The sequence below is a fragment of the Cololabis saira genome, chromosome 23 (assembly GCF_033807715.1).
Source record: "Cololabis saira isolate AMF1-May2022 chromosome 23, fColSai1.1, whole genome shotgun sequence".
Taxonomy (NCBI): Eukaryota; Metazoa; Chordata; class Actinopteri; order Beloniformes; family Belonidae; genus Cololabis; species Cololabis saira.
In genome coordinates this window covers 25004088-25018898 of record NC_084609.1, presented here as the reverse complement: position 1 = coordinate 25018898, position 14811 = coordinate 25004088, and the positions used below count along the sequence as shown (strand labels likewise).

The 14811-nt window shown below is 47.4% G+C and overlaps 1 protein-coding gene across 16 annotated transcripts in view; it reads left to right on the top strand.

The window, feature by feature from the left end:
* The window catches only part of sox5 (SRY-box transcription factor 5), a 240364-nt gene that overhangs the window by 194852 nt on the left and 30701 nt on the right, over positions 1–14811 (top strand). For 14 of the 16 annotated variants that reach the window (XM_061714126.1, XM_061714137.1, XM_061714133.1 and 11 more), the window contains 3 exons: positions 986–1072; positions 5899–6071; positions 7138–7206. In XM_061714126.1, the coding sequence (XP_061570110.1) occupies positions 986–1072; positions 5899–6071; positions 7138–7206 (329 nt within the window). The remainder of the gene's footprint in view (positions 1–985; positions 1073–5898; positions 6072–7137; positions 7207–14811) is intronic. The other 2 variants (XM_061714136.1, XM_061714128.1) reach the window with 1 other exon arrangement.

Below are 14811 nucleotides of genomic sequence, written 5' to 3'. Positions count from 1 at the left end.
GGCATCTGAACTGGCATCGTAGCGATGCCTCAGAGGTCGACTACGGCGCTCAGGTCGTAGCTGCGGGGCGTTCAGCTGGTTCCAGCTACTTTTATAGCAGGTTTGATGTGTTGAGAAACTAAAGTTTTGTCTGATCCGGGTTTGTTTGGATCTCTTTCCACCTTAGTCAGGTATTGAGTCAAAAAATAATTTTAAAAAGTTGGAAATCACAATTTTTATTTTCGTAAAATGGGAATAATTTCCTCTGAAATGACGGAGAATAAGACGTAAAGTGCAAATACCTCTAAATCCTTCATGAGCGCTGCATCACAGTCGTATTATTTCAGCCAACAAGTGTGCGTGTGTCTCCTGGGCCACACATGTGCACGTTTAGAGCCTCCCCATGCATGTGCTCTCCCGTGTGACACTTCCTCCCTCCCCACTGCGTGTGCGTGAACATTTGTGTGCAAGTGTGACCATAGTTAGGGCTGTAATTAATGGTGTGTGAGTGTGCGTGCGTGTGCGCGCGGGGCGCCGTGCGGCGTGTGCGCCGGGAACAAAGCGCTCGCTGATAATGTGTCCATTGTGGCGGGTGCATTAAGGCCCTCTTTGTCTCAGGGCCCACAGGGCTAATGATTCTCTAGCAGCAGGTGAGAGCGAGAAAAGCCTCTCTCTGTCCGTCTCTCTCCATCCTCCACTTGTCTCCCTCTTTATCTGGCCTCGCTCGCTCTCTCTCCCTCTCGCTCACTTGATTTTGTTTTTTCCCCAGATTTGCTCTCCCTCTTTTCGATTACCAGCTTCTCTCCTCCCAGCTCGGCTCCCTCTCTCTCCTGCTGATGCGGCCATTAGGCTGAGCCGCCGCTGCCTTTATTACAGCAAATGGACTTTAAATGAGCTTTATTGTCATGTTGGCCAGCCGACTGAAACCCTCTCTCTCTCTCTCCCTCTCTCTCCCTGTCCCCTGCGACCCCCCCCCTTCCCTTTCCTTCCCTTTCCCCCTGAACAGAGGCCCCCAGCATTGAGAGGCTGTTGTCAAAGGACTGGAAGGATAAACTTTTGGCCATGGGCTCAGGGCACATTGGAGAGATTAAAGGTATGACGACGGAGCCCGACAGCTGATTCACCGACAAGTGCAGCCTGGTTGAGATCTCGCCGCTGCTGCGACACATTTGGTGGAACAGCAGTGGAGGACTTTGCGGAGGTTCAACAACACTATCACTTATTGTCTTCGTGTTGGCTGCGACTTTCTGATTTACAGCTCTGATGCGCTTGAGATAATTTTGCTCATGTTTTTCTCTGCCAGACTCTTTCACATCTCAACCAGACCAGGTGTTAGGGATAAAAAAGACTTAGCTGGTTTGGTTTTTTTTCCCCCCTTAGAGCTGAGTTGGAGGTGCAGTTGTGGAGCTGTTCAGGCGGAAGTTTAAAACTTTAACCAAGAGCTGAAGGCTAAGCCCAACCCCCCCCCAGAACAGCCACTTCCACCTTTAGCGCTTTAACCCTTTACGAGGTTAAAGATGAACGGAGCTGCAGAGAGATGAAATGCGCTTTTCTTTTCCTCGGCGTGTCAGAAAGTTCAGCTCGGCCTCAGTCTTGGTGGTAATCAACTCATTTCATCCACATCACCTCCTCTCAACACCCCGAGAGTCAAACGTGAATATGGCAGCAGCGAGACGAGAGTAAAGGAAAAGATGAGAGAGGTGAAGGAGGCCGGCTGTTATTCCCTGTAACTCCGGGGCAGAGCCGTTGTTCTCCCCCGGTAATCGAGCTTCATTAGGAGGCAGAGCAATATGTAATCAAAGAGCCTCACGCGGCAGCGTGGCCGTGGACGGGGGGGGCGGAGGGGGGGTGGCGCCATTGATCAAACCCCCTTTTCCCAGCTCCCCACCGCGCTGACATTTCAGCGTGAGGGCACCCCGCCCGGCCCACCGTACACCAACAGCTGGATACGTGTGAGTGTCTGCGGCGGCCCGTAGAGCCTCGTGTGTGTCTTCAAGTGTGAACGTCCTCATGACTGTAGAAGAGTAAATATGCCGGAGCTAAATGATGCACCAGTGTGCTTTAATGGTGTTGTTGTGTGGGTGTTTGCATGCCAGTGCATCAACTCTTTTTTAATTTTTCCCCCCCCTTTGGAGTCCATTGAGGAGCTTTTTTGTGGGGAACAAAGTGTCTCAGAGCCGCCGTCCCCTGCCCCGCTGGCGTGAAAGGCCCCATGCAGCTCCCGCTGCAGAGCACGTACTCGCAATTGCGAGAATAAATATGCCCATAATGAGAGTCATTAACATCAAATCTGCTCCGGGAGAAGCTGAAGAGTGAGAAGATTGTTTCACCTGCAAATTACCTAACCCTTCTTTAAACACTGTGGTCTTCTTTGCATATACGATGTGAGTATCTGCTTGTTTCATGGCTTGTGTAAACACCAGACTGCCTGACCTTAAAAAAAAAAGACCACCTGAATTTCACTAAGCAAATAGTGAAGAGGCTACAATCGGAAAAGTACTGCAGTGATTAAAATGTTAGTGAAGCCTTCCTGAAGCGGTGAGGAGCTTCTTCTTCTTCTCGTTAAACGATGCTCGGTAGATCGAGGTGCACAGTAGAAAAGGACAGTTGGGTAACTGATTAAAGAAATGGGTTTCATTTTTGCCTAAATGTTGAAGTGAGGAGCAAAGAATCGCTCGTGTGGTCTGAGGAGCCCAGACGGGCCCCGTCCCCGAGCGATGAGGGCGTAACAGGAGTAGTTGATGGATTGATGCAACTGTCATCCCCGGTGCAGGTTTGCAGAGGCGATATGTCACATTTATCATCATCGTTCATCAGGAGACTTGTCTTTCCTTCTCCGATGACACGAGAATACGTCGCGGTGACGATGCCGGGATCAAGCTCAAACTGTGAGAGAGCGGCTCCCACATGGACTTTAATCCCACTGAGGATCTTTGGGATGCAGCCGTCCGTCCTGCTCGGTGGAACAACATCAGGAGTTGTCAATAAAAGAAAGAATGTTGCTTGTTAGTAAAATTAGATCGAAACTCTGCTGTTAAAAAATAAAAAGAAGCTGTTTATTTTCAGACTCTCTGCTTGTACTTTCATAATCTGCAAGTGGCTTCAATATAAACCATTTCAGGGGTCTGATTCGTTAGTTATGGAGAGTATTGATGAACCGGGGACGTGCTGTCCTACGTGGTCGCGTCTGAACCCGATAATCTGATGAGTAAACGGAGGCAGGACTTTCCAGCAGATGCACTTATCACAGAAGTTAAGAGCAATAACAACAAAAGTAAGTTATCCTCGGTGGCTGGAAAAGGATGCTCGCCAAACAAATCATGTCCAGTTTTTTTGGAGGAATGCGGTTACTACAAACCCCTGCGCGGAGGGAATACTTCACCGGCCCCTGATTCAGTTAGCTTAATATCGACTCCACTGTATTTACTTATTGGGTTATTTCCAGTAATCAGGTTATCGTGTCCATGTGGATAAACTTTAGCTCGTCTCCTATGTCTTCCATTCTTCATCACCCCCCCCCCTCTCTCTCTCTCTCTCTCTCTCCTCGGCCATCTCCTCCCACCTCCTCCCCTCCTACCCAGGAGGAGTTATCAGTGCAGCTGAGGTCATTAATTAGCAGTGCAAACGCAGTGACAAGTATAACATTGTTACAAATTGGTTAATTACCCCGTTTGTGAGTGTGTGTGAGTGTGTGTGTGGAGGAGACGAGGGGGAGAGTGGCTCTCGGCCCGTGCAGGTAAGCACGGCTGCAGTAATCTGCCTACGGTGGTATGTGTGTGAACCAGCGGAGGAAACCAGTTATCGATCCACCCGCCTGCCTCGCGGCGGCTAGAGGAAACAAGCCGACGCCGGCTGATTAATGGGGCGACCGAGGGAAACCCTGAAAGTCACAACGAGCCATCTGCTGGTTTCCAAACCTCGTCTCAGGAAGTTTTCTCGGATTCTTATTCTGGTTAATTGATTTGAAGAAAGAAAAACGCATATTCGAGCGTATAGGAAGAAAGAAACGGCTTGTGTTCTTCCGCCTGAAGGTGAACGTTGTTCGCAGCCGACGGCTCCGGGTTTGCTGTGTTTCCACTAGTGCATGTGTGCTTGAGGGGACGTTAACCCCGACGAGAAAGCTGCACAAAAAGACTCCTTTGATCCGTCTTTTCACCTTTGCAACTCCGGCCCCCCCCCCCCCCCCCCTTTGGCCTTCTTTTTGCCCCCTTCCTCCACACCCTTTCTCCCCCTGTTTGAACAGTCTTGCGTTTTTTAACACAAGGCTCTTTCTTGTCCTGGTCAGCTTTGGTCTCACACACACACACACACACACACACACACGGACACACACTCCGGCTCTACAAAGGTGGGTCTGTGAGTTAGGACAGCGGCGTGTTTATTTTTCCAGCAGCCAGCGCTCCCGACAGTTGCCTTTATTGTTCATTGTTGGCGGATGGATGGAGCGCGGGGGTGGGGCGGGGGAGGCGGCGGCGCGGGGGGGCGCCGGTGGGCAGTGGAGGTGGGTGAGACGGGCGAGAGCGTGGAGGCGAATGAGGCAGGACGTACACGTGGCTCTCACCTCCCCTAACGGTCAAACGGCGGGTCAGCAGCCGCGGCTCCTTCACCTCCACCCTACGCCCCCCCCCATCGCGCCCCCCCGCCGCCACCTCCAGCTGCGTTTCTCCTCTTTTCCTCCTCATCTTCCTCTCCTCCTGTGTCTTTTCTCTCCCGTCCTCCTCCTCATCTGGTTTGACTGGTGCAGGAATGTGCCCCTGTTAAAGGTAGCAGCTGAGGAACAATGGGGGATTGTGCTGCTCCACACACACACACGCACGCACACACACACACACACACACACACACACACACACACTACAAAGACATGTAGGCAAACATCAGTACATATGACCAGACATGAGCGCACACACTCGTGCTGATTGGGCCTCAGCGTGCCTCCCTCTAACTACATCCTGTTGAATGATTTAGGCCTTGTGTGGAAGTGTGTGTGTTTGTGTGTGTGTAATGGAGCTGGTATGTCAGGATCTGAGGAGTCAAAGGTCAGGCCATGCTAAATGTGAGCAGGAGGTTGGCTGACTGCAGAGTAAACACAGACCAGACACACTCTCCTCTCTTTCGCGCCGGTTCTGTTTCTCACAGCCGCACCGAAACCGCGGCTCGGTGTCTGCAGAGCAACTTCCCCGCCATTCAGCACCAGCGCGTCTCCATTTGACTTCCAGCTTTCAGGAGAAATGTAAAACCCGAGACCTGGCCAAGGACTCATTTTGTTTGTGAATAAAAAAAAAATAGAAAATAAAAAAATAGTGGGAATTTGGCTCCGCTCGGACATCCGCTTCCTCCACCGGTCGCCGCCGCGTTTCGCCTGTTTACAAATATTCCCTCAGCCAGATTTATTTTCCCTCTTTCAGTAAGGCAATAAAGGCGGTGATGGATGAGACTTGATTAATTGATGCTGGTGTTCTCCGCCCAGGAAAGCAAGTCAACATCTGCTTTTACAACTCTGCAGCGCCTGAGTGCTCTCTATCCGAGCCCATCGTCTGCTGACATGTGCTCTCCTACTGTTCAGCCGCCCGGACCGCTCGTATATTAAACCAACCAGCAGTCATGATGGCTTTTCCCTGCTTTATTACTCCACTCTCCTCGGTTGTCTCCTCCCTGGCTCTAACCTCTGACTTCACCCCCACAATCCTTGCAGACTTGTTGCTTTCACATCCTTTGATCATGCAAACTTATGTTCCAGCATGTGAAGCTACTTGCTGCTGTTCAGCTGCAGAAACCATACTTCCTACTTAAGCTAGAGTTTTATCTTTTGTTTTGAGCGAGGAAAAAGTTTCATTGGGTAATCTTAAACGAATCTTGCACTCTGCTTCAAAGTGCTACCATGTCACCTCTGACCCGTGCCTCCCTCCCACCTCCTTAGGTACCCCAGACAGCCTGGCGGAGAAAGAGCGCCAGCTCATGGGCATGATCGGTCAGCTGAGCAGCCTGCGGGAGCAGCTCCTAGCGGCCCACGAGGAGCAGAAGAAGTTGGCTGCCTCGCAGATGGAGAAGCAGAGGCAGCAGATGGAGCTGGCCAAGCAGCAGCAGGACCAGGTACGTGAAGCCAGCAAAGGTGGCCACATCTGGAAACTGCAGATTCATTATAAAACGTTGGAAAAATACTTCGGCATCACAGAATTGTCTCTTCTTTGAAATCTACTTTATAATCTCCATCAAAGCAGGGAAAAAAAGTACATATTTATGGAGCCAAGTCAATAAAAATTTGCAAAAGTGCATGAAGTGAAGCAGTTTTGGAAATTGTGCACACATTGTAATAAGCCGGGGTGCAGAAATACGTATCTCATGTAGCTCATACCGCCAGAGACATGCTGCTTTGGCAGCATCGAACACAAGGACACTTCACCGGAATCAGCCGAGGGTGTGCAGAGCCGTGCTGGAGCGGATGTAGCATGCATGCACATGCATACACACACACACTCCAAGCTCCCGGGCGAGTCTGGCAGGTATTTGCATAGAGAAGGGTTTCCCTTTTTTGTGCAATTTGTTGGATTTTTTTTTTGTTGCTTTTTTTTTTGCTTCAGGAGAGCTTTGCTTTATAGACACATGCACAGAAATACAGCTGTAAGGACAAATCACCTGTGACAAACACGGCGCATGCCAGCGCCCTTGGCTGCATCCCATTGCAGTGCAGCATGAATGAGTATGACAGAACCAGTGTGTGCTGGATGAGAATACTGGGTAGCGACTCGCTGGACCTTTCATCTCTTTCTGGAGCTGCGTTACACCAGCTAAATAAAAGCAAAGAGTAAAGCAGAATGGCAGGAAAAGCTAGAAAAGTAAAGAAGGCAAATAGAAATCAAACATTTATAAAAATCAGACACTTTTGTACAGGCTGCTGAAATCAGCGAGGCTTGTATACGTGGTTGTGTGTGTGTGTGTGTTGGTGTGATACAGCTGAATCCAGATGAGATGAGCTCTTTAATATTTCAGCACAGGGCATCGACCCTCTGTCGTGCAACTGGGGCCTCAGAGACCCACAGATGTGTCGCATCTCCCACAGGCCCCGCAAGCACACCACAAACACTCACGCACACACACACACACATGCGCCCATACTGTATGTACAATCTAAAGACGTGTCGTGCGCTTCTGTTCCCAGATTGCCCGGCAACAGCAGCAGCTTCTGCAGCAGCAACACAAAATCAACCTCCTGCAGCAACAAATCCAGGTGAGGCCTGCTCATGCCTGCGTGTCCGAGTGAGCTTGTGTTTGTGCAAACGCGTGCCTCGTGTGTCCGAGCTACACACGGCTGAGATTGTGATTAGTGCAGCGTTTCTTCAGCTCTGTCATCAGCGTTTGTGGCCTGAATCAACGCTGACTGCTGCAGTTAAGAGCAGCCCCCTTCTTCCATAGCACACACATAGGATACACAACGTGTTCAATCACTTAAAACTGCTTAGTGTCTGATTGGAAGAATCAAAAGTAATGTTTTGACATAAATGTTTACGACAGAGATTTACCTATCTGAATCAGATTGTTCTTTTGCTCTAGTTTATGCACCTGTGAGCATTTTTAAAGACTGGATTGTCACAGATGCAGGGGTGATAGCGCTCCGGCGTCACGCCGGATTTCCGGCATACCGAGGTGTTTGCGAGAAAAAAATAAAATAAAATCAGGTTTGCCGTCTATTTTTCTTATGATATGAATTTTTCATATACCGTAATACCGGTGAGTATGTACACAACGTTGGGAACGCCGCGCGGCGGAACGTAGCGCTGCTGGACACTGTTTGTTAGGGGACTGTTTAGCAAGTGAGCAGAGCCGGCAGGGAAAAGTCAACAGTGCCGCGTGTAACCTAAATCTACCATGGTCTCAGCGTTAGGGCTCGGCCAAGTGAGGCTTTATAAATATATGGGCTTTATAAATGTATTAAATATATGAGCGCGGAGTCGGCGAGGAGCTGCGCGCTGCGAGGAGTACCAGCCGGGCGCTGTGAAGCCTGATTTATGGTTCCGCGTTAAATCGACGCAGAGCTTTCGCCGTAGTACGACCATACGCGTAACCCACGGCGTATGTTCTGCGTTGGTGTAACGCGGAACCATATATCAGCCTTAAACCACACCTGCAGCCCGTGAGCTCATCAGGAGGTTAGAGAGCGGCTGCGAGTTCATTGCTGGTTCGTTTTGTTAACTCTGAGAGCTTTATTGGTTTGTTTTTTGGCTTGCTGGTGTTTTTTTTCTCTCTGGGATTTTTGAGTTATTTATGAAGAAGTTCTGAGTTCCGTGTGAGCAGTATTCGAGTTGAGGGGGGATGAGGGGTGATGTGATGGCACCCCCCCTGAAATAAAAACGGTCCAAATCACCCCCCCCCCTGAAATAAAAACGGTCCAAATCATCCCCCCTGAAATAAAAACGGTCCAAATCATCCCCCCTGAAATAAAAACGGTCCAAATCATCCCCCCTGAAATAAAAACGGTCCAAATCATCGCCCCCTGAAATAAAAACGGTCCAAATCATCCCCCCTGAAATAAAAACGGTCCAAATCATCCCCCCCTGAAATAAAAACGGTCCAAATCATCCCCCCTGAAATAAAAACGGTCCAAATCATCCCCCCTGAAATAAAAACGGTCCAAATCATCCCCCCCTGAAATAAAAACGGTCCAAATCATCCCCCCTGTAAAACTTCCATCCCTCCTTTCCATCCCTTATGTCATTTCATCAATGAATGTGGTTTTACTGCTATTTCAACATTTAGAGTCATCACCAGAAAAATAACATTTGACAATTTTCACCTGTTTTCAAGTAAATTTTCACTTGAAATAAGTAGGAAAATCTGCCCGTGGGACAAGATTTATCTTCTTATTACAAGCAAAAACATCTTGTTCCACTGGCAGATTTTTCTACTTATTTCAAGTGAAAATCTACTTGAAACAGACTGATTTATTGCTTGTGTAGTTGAAAAATACATGAGAACAGGACCTTGAAAAAAAATAATCACACATTAAATCGCAATCGTAATATTGAGGAAAAAAATCACAATTAGATTATTTTCAAAAATCGTTCAGCCCTACATTAGAATCATAAGGGCCGCCACCTCATTGTAAACGACATCATTTTGTGAGGCCATGCAAACCTTTATTTATACTAGTGTGGACATTAATGTTTTTCTACAATATTTCCTCCTCATAACAGTAAAATAGGCCATTCTAAGCCAATTTACTGCTTCACATGCGGTTGTGTTTGTGTGTGTTTGGCAGCGTGGAGGCATATCTACAAAAATATGGAAAATCTACAAAAGTCATCAGAATATTCAATTTAATGAACTATTTATCAAAATGTTGTCCCAGGGAATCACACCCCTGGCCTATGTTGTTCAATTGTCTCATTCTGTTTTCTATGGGCTGCATGTGGTGAGCTTGAACAACAGGACCATGGGTCAATTTACACCAGACTTACACTTTAAGAGGACAAAAAATGACAATTGTGTTGATCGGGGCATATATCTTGGCTTAGGGGCTCGCTTACCTCCCAGGGAAAAAAAGTTCAGGCTCAGGATTTTTTTTTACTATCACCCCTGCAGATGTGTCACAACATGCTATTACCTATATTATAAGTCTGCATCCAAGACCTGCAGCATCACAACGAAGTCACACTTGACCATCTAGATTCAGAATTTAGTTTTTCCCCAAATTAATTATGTTAAGGGTGTAGACTTTTAAATGCCAGGACATCCAGGGCCGCTCCTAGGATTTTGATGGTCCTAAAACAAAACAAAAAAGAAGTTGTTTTTGGCCTCAAAAACACTTACCCTAAACAACCACATGCAGTGTTTGTGCCAGGAACCGGCCCTGAGGACATCTGCAACAAAAGGTGGCAACTAGTACCAGCGAGCTGAATATGCCTGAGAGTCGCCAGAGAGTTGAACACACCCACATCCAGTTTAAAGCCAGCTCCGGCTGGTGTGGACCAGTGTTTTGGTGTAATGGACCGTTTTTACTGTGCAGGACAAGTCTCACTCAGCGGTTGCCCTCAGTACCACATTGGTACACAAAAAAAAGAAAAAAAAAAGCTTTACAACAGCTGATTGAAGGGGGTGGAGTCAGTGACTCAACCCCACCCCCTATTCTCAGGGACGCACCTATTTTAAACATCAGAGTTAAAGCTTTGTGGTGCATTATGGAAAGTCTGGTGGAGATAAAGATGGGCAAGCTGGGTAATTTTACCTTCTAGTCCGTGATGTCACAGCAGCCAACAAATCTGAATGGATCCGGTACGTTTTCAGACCTAGTCTGCCCCAAACAAAGGACACGGAGCTTTTACTCTGGTTTTAAACACCCAATACTAAAATGGTTAAAAAGGTACAGGAGATAGAACGCATGCATCCATTAGTCCCCGTGGTAACTCATCAGTTTTATCACGCAGTAATGTTAGGAAGGTAAAGCTAAAGGAAAGCACCATGCACACGATTTTCTCTGGTAGACGCTGTATGAGATTATTTGTCATTATTGTCATGTGACGTCCAGGTGGACGTTCCTTCACTGCGAAATGTTCGGAAAGGCAAACTCGATTTACTTTTCTTTTAGTGTATCTTTGTTTCAAACAAACGCCTTTATGAGGAATGTCAAAGGCAACTTTAAATAGATTCAGTAGTAAAATAGAATTGCAAAGTAATTCAACTAAAAAAAGCGCCCTTTGAATGTGAATCTTTGTCCCCATCCGGAGAGGAGAAGGGCGGTTATATATGAAACACTTAAAAATGGCGGTATTGTACTTTTGGGTGCTACACTGGAGCCTCTATTTTAGCCCAGGTGGCTTGGAACGAATAGCCCGGGTCTTTGTAAAGGCAGATGACACTGAGTTTTGAGCTGAGAAAGCCGGGCTTTGTACCATGAAGAGACACCCAGTCCAAGAAAGGACACACACACACACACACACACATTTTCTTTTCCCCTTGAGTTTATCCATACACAGTTTTTGTGATAAGAGACCTTGTGATAGCATGTGTGTTGGACGTTTGTCTGTGTGTGTGTCGATGCGTCTTCATAAAGCAGCTGTTTGTTTGCTTTGTGCGAGCTAAATTCTGCATTGTTCACGTTTTTGTCCCCTTGACAAAAAAAATTTCCCCCCAAAAAAATAACTAAAAAAGAGAGCACATGTTTGTTTCTTGGCGTTTCTCTTTGCCCTCTGAATGCATTCATCTCTGCACCCATGTGTGTGTCCATGTGTGCATGTGTGTTTGCCACAGCTGTGTGTGTTAAGCTATAAACACGTCCGCTCATGATTCACTCCCTCACGACCCCTCCGAGACAAAGCTCTATTTTCCCATGACTTTGCAACCTTTTCCCAAACAAGCGTCTCTCTCCATTGAACGGGCCCAACAATAGTTTCTCACAAGCAGGGGCAGCTGGAGGCAGCCTCGTTAAGGGAGGGACACAATCAACAGGGGCTCATCGCAGGAACTCGGAAGACACGCTCGTCCACGGCCACGCCGAGCGCGTCAAAGCGCGCTGCGCCGACAAAACAAACGAAAATATATACGCCTTCGCTCGCTGGAGCACAGAAGCAGTTGCAGAGAGCGCTTCGCACTCCTGATGATCAAACACACACTCATCATCAAAGACTTGGTTGAGAAATACACTGCTTAATCATTCATGAAGAGATTGTCCGCACAATCCCACAATACAATGGTCTGCCAGAGAGGGCACCAGGTTCAGTGTGTGTGTGTGTGAGTGTGTGTGTGTGTTTTGTGTCTGTATGATAAGCCCCTTGTGATTGCATTTCCCCCTAACGAGGCTGAGTTCAGCTGTCCCTCCATGCACAAGAGTGTGTGTATGTGTGTGCGTGCGCATCTCGTCCTTGGCTTTGTTAGGTTCAAACCCCCAAAGGCCTGTGAAGAATGCTTTCAACCGTCCACTTGGAAGGGGTGACGAAATGAAACGAATAATCAAGCTCATGAAAGAGAGCGGAGAGTGGCACACATCCTTCATGAAAAGAGAACAAATTATTTATTGTCCTCATGTTCGGTTTCCTGTTTTTCTCACCCCAAAACCCCAATCGAGCTAGCGCTACAGTCGCTAGCGCCCGTTATGTAGGCCAGCGGCGGTCGGTGGTTGTGGTGTGCGCTGAATCGCGGTGTGAACAACATGCCGAAGTGATCAATGACGGAGCATCGATGCCGGCAGATGTGCTGATAACAGACAAAGATGACGTTTATCTTGACGTGCAACGACAGACTCACAGCTGTAAGCAGCTGCATTGTAGTTGAAGTGGAAGTGGACATGCAGCCGTAACTTGTAAGGGCGTTACGTTACTGTAGCCTGGTCAGCCATCTTAGATCTTTACCTGTTCGATATGAAGAATTGGTCTGGTTTGGTCAGTACCAATGGACTGAGAAGACTCTGCTTTGAGACAAGTTTGGTTTCTGACACCTGTGACGTAGGCGAGGTGAAAATTGGACTAGTATCAACAAGATGCAGGGTAGGAGCATCGGTGAATGACTGTGATCAAAGGCAATGGTCTGCAGCCATCCTTGGTTGTTTTGAACGTCTTGGACACTCTCATACGAGTCATCACATCCAGCTTGCTCAGGTCGGTTCGGCCCGTTCTGTACGGCTACAAATGGCTATGATTCAAAGGGGTACCAGACCCATTTCACATGAGACCATTTAACGTAAAGTGAACGGGTATGACCGACTAGGCTGATCTTTTTGGAATTTTACAGAGTTGGGTTGAAGCTCAAAACCTGTTCCAGCACAGTTGTTTTTTCTGTAAAATTCAGTCTGGAGGTGAAATAGGAATCAATTAAGAATTTGATCAATAATGGCATTGTTATTGATAAAGTCTTCTCAGTTCTTGCACCTAATCCCCATTCAGGCCCTTTCCATGGAAATAGTTCCAGATCCATAAACCAGATCGAGGCGTTAGAACAACACGGTTTAGTGACGTTTGTGCCGAGCTAGAAGAGAAAAACCCAACAAAAAGGGGTTGACCCTCTGTTGAGCAGGGCTGGTCTGTGGAAGAGACGACCATTGACCGAAGGCAAAACCATACCAGACGGTGCTATATTTAGAGCCACTCTAGTCTGCTCGGTTCAAAAGGGAAGAATTTAGAAAATGGAGTTTGTCCGATTCGCTGGATAAAAGCAGCATTTACAGCAGCCGTTTCAGGCTGAACTCAGAGACGATATTTACGTCTTCATAGCGAATGCTGTTGGGAGTTTCATGGGAGTGCCCCAGTGTTTATAAAGAACGTGCACAAATTTGTCATTTGTTCTTCACAATTAATTTTATAGAAACATATTGACAATAAACAAAATGACTAGTGTGACCTGGTTCTTTGTGCAACATGGTCCTCTACAGAAAACTCCTCCAGAAAGAGGTTCAAATGCCTTGAGAAGAGACATAAAGGTCTGGCTTTGCTGCTGCTCTGTTATATAGAAAAGAAAAACGTGGCTAAGTTGAACCAGACCTGCCTCAAGTTGGTCAGCATAAAGGGATAATTGTTTCACTTTCCACATCTAATCGTATCTTACCCACTTGATCTGCCTTTGACTCCAAGTCCTGACTTTAACTTTTGTTTTTATCCCACCTAAACCTCTAAGCTTAACATTAAATCTAAACCCCGACCCTAAATTATCCTTAAACTCAACCCTAACCTGCTTAATCCCAGCCATAATCTCTCAGCCGAGGCCAAATCGTGACAAAACTGAGCCCTCTCGGGGCCATGAAAAATGATCTTTACTTTACAAAAACTTCACGCACATTCCAGGGGTGTAACCTCCAGAGTGTGTGTGCACACAAAGGCACACGGAGGCACACCCATACCCCCTGCTGGGGGCGTTCTTGTTAAGCTCAAAGGTGTGAGCACATTTCCCTCCGAGTTCGCTTTACTCTCCCTCTCGTCTCGTCTAATTCTAATTAAACGACGTGTCTCGGAGGCTCCCCCCGGTGTCGCCGGGGACGACTGCTGCTGCCGCGCAAGGGAGCGCAACGGGGGATGAAAGGAGCTCACCTGCCGAGCGGCCCAGGGCTTACCTGGAGCATAAGCACACACGTTCAGAGAGGAGCAACAAGACAGACGCGCACAAAATGTATATTGAAACGGAGGGATGAGGGAGCACAAGTGTGTCCGGCCTAATGAATCCAAACCCACTCAACCAAAACACACACACACCTTTTCACGGTCAAGTGTATGCACTCCTGTAGCGCTACCTTGGTGTTAACGTCTTTCATCTCATCAAGAATCACCGTCGCTATAGGTCCGAGTTGCACCGGAGAGAGAAGGAACAGGGAAGAAAAAGCTGAGAGAAAGAGTAAAGCCACTTGATGCTTTGACTGGTTTAAGAGCAGCCGGAGTTGCCAGTGACAGCGGCTAACAAGCTCTCTATTAGGGCTGTGCTGGCAACTCAAATCAAACGCACTTTCTGCACTCACATGCACAGTGGTTTGTCTATTTTATAAGTTCATGCTGTCAGATAGAGGAAAAAAGAAGAAGCCCCCTGTACAGTATACCACATATACACTCAGAACACAGCAGGAACCTGCTGTCTCCTGCGTAGTAGCAGCGAACCCGATCACCCCCAGAGTCCTTCGTGTTATCCTCTCAAGCTGCATGTATCACCGTGCATGCAGAAGTACATGTATGCATGCACAAACCTGGACTGTGACCAACCAGCTGGTCTCCGTGTCCCACAGGTATACACGGTCACATGCAAAAGTTGTAACCCCTTTATACACGTAATAGCATGAGGAAAATACAACCTCCTACAAACAATATATAACTTATTTCACTGTGTGATTATTATTATTGATAATTAACAAAAAAAAAGTCAAAAA